Source organism: Pituophis catenifer, unplaced genomic scaffold, assembly GCF_029215685.1.
Source record: "Pituophis catenifer annectens isolate HBS135680 unplaced genomic scaffold, rPitCat1.0.hap2 SCAF_2, whole genome shotgun sequence".
NCBI classification, from domain to species: Eukaryota; Metazoa; Chordata; class Lepidosauria; order Squamata; family Colubridae; genus Pituophis; species Pituophis catenifer.
Window position 1 is genome coordinate 154,228,590 of NW_027256882.1, and position 9,274 is coordinate 154,237,863.

At 38.2% G+C, this 9,274-nt stretch overlaps 1 protein-coding gene across 2 annotated transcripts; it reads left to right on the plus strand.

Moving 5' to 3' along the window:
* The first annotated feature begins 1,264 nt into the window (after positions 1 to 1,264).
* On the plus strand, positions 1,265 to 7,930 carry LOC139312750 (thiol S-methyltransferase TMT1A-like). 2 transcript variants are annotated; one of them, XM_070937796.1, is made up of 3 exons: positions 1,265 to 1,966; positions 3,843 to 3,898; positions 6,974 to 7,056. In XM_070937796.1, the coding sequence occupies exons 1-2, from the start codon at positions 1,475 to 1,477 to the stop codon at positions 3,852 to 3,854; spliced, it is 504 nt and encodes a 167-aa protein (XP_070793897.1). In that variant the 5' UTR covers positions 1,265 to 1,474; the 3' UTR covers positions 3,855 to 3,898; positions 6,974 to 7,056. The 2 variants fall into 2 exon arrangements, with proteins under 2 accessions (XP_070793897.1, XP_070793896.1); XM_070937795.1 differs by lacking the exon at positions 3,843 to 3,898 and having other exon boundaries at positions 1,272 to 1,966; positions 6,974 to 7,930.
* Positions 7,931 to 9,274: the final 1,344 nt, after the last annotated feature.

Sequence of the window (9,274 nt, forward strand, 5' to 3'; positions counted from 1 at the left end):
TTTTTCGAAGAAAATATTGTCATTGTATTTTTGGGCACAGCTCCAGCTTCTTTAATTCTGAAATGTTTCCCCTATCAGTTGTTAAAATCTGCAATAAGACTTTGGAGAGCTATTGATGTTAAAGAGACCTAATTTATTTCTATTTGATGTGCATTTTTATGATATTAAAGTTTATTACAAAAGAAACAAAAGTTAGATAGGTAAGGGAAAGAGCCTGAGTGGCGCAGCAGACTAATGCTACTGTTAAAAGTAGTATTTAGCTTCCAGGTGCCTGCAATTACTGCGAGTTCAATTCTCACCAGGCTCAAGGTTGACTCAGCCTTCCATCCTTTCTAAGGTAGATAAAATGAGGACCCGGTTTGTGGGGGCAATAAGCTGACTTTGTATAAAATATACAAAAGTATGAAGGCTATTGCTTAATGGCTTGTAAACCACCCTGAGTCTCTGAAGAAAGGCGGCATATAAATAAATAAATAAATAAATAAATAAATAAATAAATAAATAAATAAATAAATAAAAAATAAAAAAAAAATAAAAAAATAAATAAATAAAAAGTGTGTAGAGAAAGATTGAAAAAAAAGCGACTTCCAACTTTTTTCAGAGCAGTAAACTACAAAAAAAAAAAAGAATTACGATCTCAACTTTTTGCTTTACATTTCTAAACATTTGAAGCTGCTTCTAGAACAACAAAATCATTCTAATCATCAAAACCTAAAATCAAAATTTCATTTTTTTTCAATTTCAAGCAAAGATATCTAATTTCTTTTCCTAATCCCTGACATTTCCTCAGAAACAGACATATTAAAGAAACATGAAAAATATCTTTTGTGGATTTACTTTAAACATCTGCCAATGCTGTAGACAATTTGGGAGGCAATTCATTTCCTGAGCCAGTTTAAAATTGGAGGTTGGACTAGAAGACCTCCAAGGTCCCTTCCAGCTCTAAGATTCCATGGGAACAATCTGCATTTTAAATCAAATTCAAATGTTGCAAATTACAACACCCACTGGGTCTTTTTTTTTTTTCAACAAGTGACTGAAAGTCCCGAAGGTGCTTTTTCAGGAGGCACCAGGACTTCCTTGTTTTTTTCTTTGAACATGTTTCGCTTCTTATCCAAGAAGCTTCTTCAGCTGACAGGATAGTGGAGAATGGAAGGATTTCTATTCCTTGCAGTGTCCTCAGGGTCACCTGAGTAGTGGTGCTGGTTCCTGTTGTCTGCAATTTTTTCTCTGGAAATCCATTCCTACTCCCACACCAATCAAACCCAAACTGTAGAGCTAAAAGATTTTTTTTAAGTGACTGAAAGAGTCGCTGTGGCTTTAAGAAAAATCTGGAACAGATCCCAACTGGGGACCGGATGTGGACGGTTTGCTTACGAAACATCATTAAAGGATCGGCGTAGCAGGGAGTATTAAAGCAAATCATTGAGGGGGAGAGTCAAGCAAGAAGGATTTCTCTCTTAATCCGTCGACGATGCTGATTCTCATCTTACAACAATGCATAAAAATCCTCACCCTGCCCATCCATGTGCTTGCCTATTTTGGCTTATGGGATCCTATTTGTAAAAAAACGTTCCCATTTTTCATGAAAAAGTTGAGCAAAAACTACAATGAAAAACTGCACAAGGAAAAGGAAACGCTGTTCAAGAACATGCAGGACTTTGCTGACTCCTCGGGAAAGCTCCACCTGCTAGAGATTGGCGTGGGCACCGGCAGCAACTTTCAGTTTTATCCCCCCAACTCTCACGTGACCTGCGTGGACTACAATCCCAACTTTCAGAATTTCCTCCTGGAGAGCATGGCTCAGAACACGCACCTCCAGTTCGAGAATTTTGTGGTCGCCTCTGCCGAGAACATGTCTTCGGTGTCGGATAACTCTGTGGACGTGGTGGTTTGCACGCTGCTGCTTTGCTCTGTGAACAGCCCCCAGGCTGTCTTGAAGGAGGCTCTGCGAGTGCTCAGACCAGTAAGTCAAAGGGGGAAAAGGGAAAGTTAAGTCTGGTCTGTCCAGACCACTGAATAATGGGCACAAGGCAGGTGTGCATGCTTTGAAAATAATGGGCACTATGCAGGGGTGCATGGGAGCAAGGGCTTTAGATCCCACGAAAACAGCACCTCTCTGCTGCTCTTTGTGCTGCTGATTTTCAGGCTGAACCTAAACTGGATTCCTCCTTAAAGCAACTGCACCTTTCCTGCCTGCCCTGGGTTTCTGACTCTGTACAACAACTTCAAGGAATATATGCATAACTTTAATGTTAGTAAATGGCAGCAAGTTTCTGGCCTGAGATAGGGGCCTGGTTGGTACTTCAGTGAGACATCTCCAGAAAACATTAGGTTGAAGCTAGATTGAAAAGTTAAAACAACATCTCTGTGAAATGACAAACCACTTTTGAATGGTTTCCAAAAATGCTCTCCCCATGTGGAAGTCTGCATGAAATCAAGTTTGATTTGGAGGAGACTGGAGTAGAAACCAGAGTAGATCAAGCTGACACTGTAGCAGGAGGACAAGGTGTGTTACATGAGGGAAAAGTGTGTGGGGGGGGAGCATTATGCTGTCACAGCACAGGCTGTGCCCATTTGGTTATATTTGCTGTGACACAACACTACTTTGGGGTGGGTTTGGCCTAGTCTCTGATCTTGCAGAAGCCTCTGTACAGCACGGTATCTTAAGTAGATAGACTAAAGACTGCCCTTCACCTAAAACTAAGTAAAAGTTTAAAATGCTGCCCCAAATCTGCCATTTCCCTACAGAAGTTCAAAACTGTTTTTCTAGTGATAAGAAGAACAAACAGAGGCTGGGGATAGTATGCAGTCCAGTGGCTTTGGGATGTATATTGATATATTATGCAGTTTGAGAAATGAAGTATCCAGACCTTACATGTTTGCTATACAGAGAAAATTAGCAGTCATTTCCATAGTTATAATTATTAAGTGCTGCACTCTGTAATCAAATAATAATCCAGCAAAGCCAGCATTATCTTCCAAATAGGAATTGTGGGGTTGTTCCTAGCACCTGGAATGTGACTAAAATCAGATAATATTCTTAACAGGGTATTTGTCCAACTTGCTAGTTTTTCTCCAAAGAAACACATTGTTCATTGAGCTTTATTGTTGTGTTTATTGTACATCCTCAGCTTCATTTTAATATATCCTGCCTATCAGAATCATCTGAAGAAGATATAAAAGTTTCATAAGATGTCTCATGATCTGCTCAAAGAACAAAGAGACTAGGGAAAACAGTCAAGACCAAGCCACGGAAATGAAAATCAAAAAGCATAGAAAAGTAGTGGTAAGAGATGATCAAGCATAGCAACAATCCTGGTAACATGAAGTTCAAGAATGAGTCACGAGGCTCACAATGTTCCAATGCCTGGTTTTTTGTTTTGTTTTTTCCTTTCAGGAACAGATTCAGTGCCAAGTCCCAATCTTTGTATAAACCAAGTCACGATTCAGGCATATTGCTATATGAGTTCAATAGATCCTAAGCAAGCTGTAATTCTCAATATGCCACTCTTGAAATTTGGCACTTTTGGTTTCCTATTTTTGAATCAGTCATCTTGTCACATGCAGATTTGTGTTCTGACCAGAATGATCTAAAGTCTTTGGTGAGATCTGGCTGTTTAGAATCAAAAAAGGTCAGCAACTTAATTGCAAGATACTATAAGCAGAAATTTATGGCCTTTCTACGGTAATGATATGTTGTCACATAAAATCTTTCTTTAGCACAACAAAAGGTCAGATGGATGAGAGAGGAGCTAGAAAGAGAATTCTCAAGGTGATATGGTATCTAATGCTATACATAAAGTTAAGACACAACTTTCTATTACTTTTTATTTCCACAGAGAATGAAGTGAATGAGTCTTCCCTGCCCAACTAATAGTAATATTTAGCAACTCAGGTTTGAGACCAACATTATTCAGTACTTCTTTCTTGCTGCAAAATGGATAAAAATCCCAATGCATTGTTGAAGTCTTGTTCCCAACATTTGTTATTTATACTTCCAATTGTCACTTTTGGGGAACAAATTCAAAGTACATGTGAGCAGAATGCAAAGGGATGAACTGCTCCATAGTTTTGGATATTTTTTTTCTTGTATCTGTTAACTCCAAATGTGTTTTTTCTTAAGTTTATTAAATTTATATGCTATTCAATTCATGGTTCAAGGTGACTCTAGCCGGCTTTACGCTTTATTTAAAACTTTAGTTAAGAATACAGCAATTTATTTATTTATTTATAGAATTTAATGTTGCCCATCTTGAAATTTAAAGTGACTCTGGGCGGTTTTAAAATTTATTTAAAACTTTAATACAGGAATTTATGAAATTTATAAGCCGCCCATCTCAAAATTCAAGGTGACTCTGGGCGGCTTTAAACTTTATTTAAAATTTTAATTAACAATAATACAGATATATATATTCATTTCCCTCTTTAAACGAGTACATTGACAGTTCTCAGTGCTTTTTTTAAATTTAAAACGATGTATTTTCATAAAAATTTATGAGTAAACATATAATTAATGAGATTATAAAATTTTTCTCAATATAACATTAACAAGGTCTGTATAAAACAATGCATTATTTTTATGTAATGGTATATGGAAATAACCTTGGGAGACAGAAGAAGAGCTATGCATTAGAAAAATTACACAATGATTAGACAAGAGGCAGATGAGTCCAAATAAGCAATGGGGACGTGGCAAATTCCACTAGTTTCTTAGACTGGAAATATGTGCTTTAAGACATGCAAGATTTTGTTAATTTAACATTACAGTAAAGCTAGAGCTAGTACTTCTGGGTGTGCTTCTTGTCTGGATTACCTTGCAAAGCTGATTTTTATGACATAAAAAAGCATATATTTTTTTAACTTGGCACCAAAATCTCCACTATATTGTTTAAAAAAGAAAAAGGAAAAATAACATCATACACCAGCTCACTGCTGGAGGTGGCTGATGGGATAAGACCTCATCCCCATCCCGTCCAGCTCTTAGCTCTCTTAGTTTTGGGTTTAGTACGGTTTTTAATAATATTTTAATCTGTGTAACTTTAATATTTTAATTATTTTTTACTTGTTCTATAACTTGTAAGCCACCCAAAATAATCTTTTAAGGGAGATGGGTGACATAAAAAATTAATAAATACACAGTGATACTTAAAATTTTGTGAACCCTTTGAATTTTAATATAAATTCTAAATCTAGATAAAGACAACCCAATTAAACAAGTTAAAAACATCATCCTTCTACCATTTCCGCTTTTCAAGATCTTTTCAAGATGTGAGGCTTAGTTGATTCTCTGTCATTCCTTTGAAATTGTTCTTGATTGCATTTTAAAATGATACTATAAATTTAGGAAGAAACAGTGAAGTTCATAAAATGAATTTAAAAAGAGAAGCTCCAACATTTGAAACATTTTAGAATAGAAGAAAAGGAAAACAGGTGAACAATTAAAATTGTGACAGTATAAGAAGTTATTAGAAAGGAATTTATCTTTTCTCATAATAATGGTATCTAGAATAAATGCAGCCTAACTGAATATTCACGATTAAAAAGTAGCGTTTTTATAGAGGAAAGAATAGAGAGAACATATGAGTTAGGGGAGGGCTATCCAAATATAAGTTGTTAGACACCTTACAGCTTGTTTCTCCTTTAATAGGACTTGTTTGACTTTATGGTCGACACTATCTCTTTATTCATTTAGCAATAGAAAAATTGGCTTTCTTCATGTATCTTGATGTATTGAGTTCTAGTCTCGTTTTAGCCATGAAAGCAGCTGGGTGACTTTGGTCAACTCACCTCACAGGGTTGTGGAGAATATAGGAGGAGAAAAGTGTGTTGGATGTGTACTCCACCTTGAGTAATTTGTTAAAATAATGAAGGGTATAAATAAAAAATAAAAGAACAAATTATTCAAATGTTGAGTTTGATATGCGGAAATATAGTGAACTGGTTCAGTCACCATCTTTAAATAAAAATGGCCAATTCTGCAGTTTTCCTAGAACTTGAATCTCCTGTAAATCATTAATGGCTAAATTGCATTCCGGCTTCATTTTGTCTTTATACTTAATTATTGCTTCATGTCCCCTTCTCCTTCTTGTGTCATATCCGTCATCGGATGTTGGCCATCATGTTGGCAATCCTATTTTTATCCACAGTCACACGAAAATGGCCCATTTTCAGCCTCCGGGGGGGTGGGGAAAGCCGTTTTCACCCTCCCCAGATTCCTAGAGAGGCTCTGGAGCCTGGGGACAGCAAAAAACAGGACTTCCGGTCCCTCTGGAAGTTGGCAAACAGGCAGTTTCCAGCCTCCAGAGGGCCTCCGGGAGGGTGGGGAAGGCCGTTTTTGCCCTCCTCAGACTCCTAGAAAGGCTCAGGAGCTTGGTGAGAGAGAAAAATGGGTCTACCACGCCATCATGTGTCAGGAGCGGGGTGGGGGCACACGCATGTGCAGGGGTGGGATGCATAGAATTATGGGTGGGGGCACGTGCGTGCGCGACCCCCCCCTTTTGCTCCTGGCATGCGATGGCAAAAAGGTTAGCCATCACTGGAATAGGGCATCTCATCTGCCAAGATCGTCTCTGAAACCAAATTGTGAGTTATTTAGACACTCGTCAATTTCGTTGTATATTTTTGGTGAATTCTACACCGTGTACACACACTGTCTAAGTGGCTGCCACCACACAGTGTGCTGTTCTTCTGAAGTTGTTCTGACCAATGTGGTCTCCACCTTCAGTCAATACTGATGAGCCAGTTGCCACATCCCAGGCCTGTTGTTTCACAGGAGGTATTTGATTCCCTCCAACCCACCATTACAGCATAAAAGCCATACTGGGTATGGGACGTGTTCTGTGGGGGTCCCACACTCCCCCTAAGAGTTCATGTCCCCAGAAAGCAGTCTTGATTACACTGTGAATTTTTATGTAATTTCAAAGCGTTCTGCTTTATATTATTCTTTTTTGTATTATTTTACTTTTTCCAGGGTGGTGCATTCTATTTCATGGAACATGTAGCAGCTGACAGATCAACCTGGACCTACTTCTGGCAACAAGTCTGTGAGCCTACTTGGAGATATGTGGGAGATGGATGCTCCTTGTTAAGAGAGACCTGGAAAGATTTGGAGAATGCAGGGTTTTCTAAACTGAACTTGCAACACATCATAGGCCCATTGTTCCTAAGTATAGTTCGTCCCCATATTTATGGATACGCTGTAAAGTAATTTAAGAGAAAGTATCTTTCTCTTAAAATCAGATTTCTGACTTTAAAGAATTAACAGTGACAATGCATATGCTGTAATAAGAAAAGTGTTTATTCTATACAATTCGGAGTGGAAAAAGGCTCCTAAAAGTTCAGGCTGCACTAAACCTAAATGGTACCTTGGATCAGATTTGGAGGGAGGACAAATAAATATTAAAATTAATATAAAAGAATATTAATATAAAATAATTTATATAAATATATAAAAGAAAAAACAATCCTACTATCAAAAGATTATGTGGGGGTGAAAAAAGCCCCCTGCCATTTTGCTGTGGCATCACTCAGTCCTCCATGTCAGCTTCCCAGGAGGGAAAGCTAGAGGAGGCCTGTTTTTGAGTATTACTCGCAATCTCTATGGAGTTCTCTAAGAACAAACTGGTAATGGACAAAGCCCTACCTTAAGCATAAGCAGAGCAGGGAATCGTGCTTAAATAATACTTCAGGCAGAAGCCTTTGTTGGCCTTTAGGGGAGGCCTATCCAGAAAGATTTTTCTCAGCTTCTTAACCCCTGTAGTTGTAGAGTGGGTAAAAGTCTGCATATGTTGGCATGGGATTAGACTGAAAGCTAAGGCTTAGAATTTAGAAACTGATAATGTATCAAAGCTTGCTAACTGCTGAATTGTGTATTTCCTTATTTTACTTATCGTGCTTTTCATTTTCAATAAAAAAAAGGGGGCTTCGGGTTTTGGTGGTTGTTTTGGTTTTTTGTTTAAGAACCTTGTCTCATGGCTTTTTCTGAATATGGCAAATGCAAATATCAGGTCTCCTGGTTGTGAGGTATATTGTGGGTTGTGTAACTGACCCATGGAATAATCACTTTTAAGTGGGGACTGAGAAGAGGCGTGTTGTTAAACCTTAAGCTGATACTACCACGTTTATAGAAACATTTTTGGGAAACAATTTGGCACATCTCTTTAGTGCCACCCCATCTATTTCTATCATTTACAAAAAGTCCCAGGTTTGTAGCCAACTAATGGAAAGTGTGCAGCACAAAGAATCTTCCTTGTTGATAGCCTCTGGGAGATTCCAGATTTCCAAAATCATAGCTTTAGATGTCCTCAACCTAGTGCTTTTTTCATTTTTAAAATTTATTATAGTAAAAGACTTATATAGAACAAAACAAAGTGTTTAGAACTAAAAGAGGAAGGATGGACATAAAATACAAGGTTTTAAAAAATGTAGCGAATATTACAGGAAAAAGGGGACTTGCAATCCAGATCTGACGTTCCAATGGTTGGCCATGCACCGCAGTCACATGACCACAATTCAGGCGCTTGACAACACAGCTGCATTTCCTCCTTGTCCTTGGGTGTCCCATCTTCTAGGATTAAGCCTTTCTGGCAGATCAAAGAATAAGCCTTGGGAACTCTTAGCCATGCTAGTTATGTGAGTTGTTATAAGACTATTGGTCCTATCATTAGAAAGGTGAAGTATTATTATAATACAGGAGCACTATCCAGGGAATCCTTGATTTATGAGTTGTCACTTAGGAACCATTCAAAATTACCATGGATCCACCTGAGGGCTACTTATGACCTACTATAGATTAAAAATTATGACAGTCTCATCCCATCTGTGGTCAAAAGACTGAACTTTGGCTGCTCGTCTCAGCAACCAGACCAAATCTGTGGCTGTGGGTGGTGTCCTGAGGTCATGTGATCTCATTTTACAACAGTTTTAACAAAAGCCAGCATTTACTTCAGGTTTTCAGATGAAGTATTAGTTCGTTTAATGACCACCGTGATTGCTTAATAACCAAAAAGAAATATAGGTACAACCAAAAAAAGTTGTAAAACCATTTTATGGCTGTTAGTACTTATGGTCTGGAACAGGGGTGAAATCTAAAATTTTTCCCTACCGGTTCTGTGGGTGTGGCTTGGTGGGGGGGGTGTCCTGTGACTGAGTGGGTGTGGCCAACTCGATGTCACTCACAGCCACGTCCACTCAGTCACAAGACCCCCTTCCACCAAGCCATGCCCACAGTACCCGGTAGGAAAATGTTTTACATTTCTTTCTCCCGCAGCTC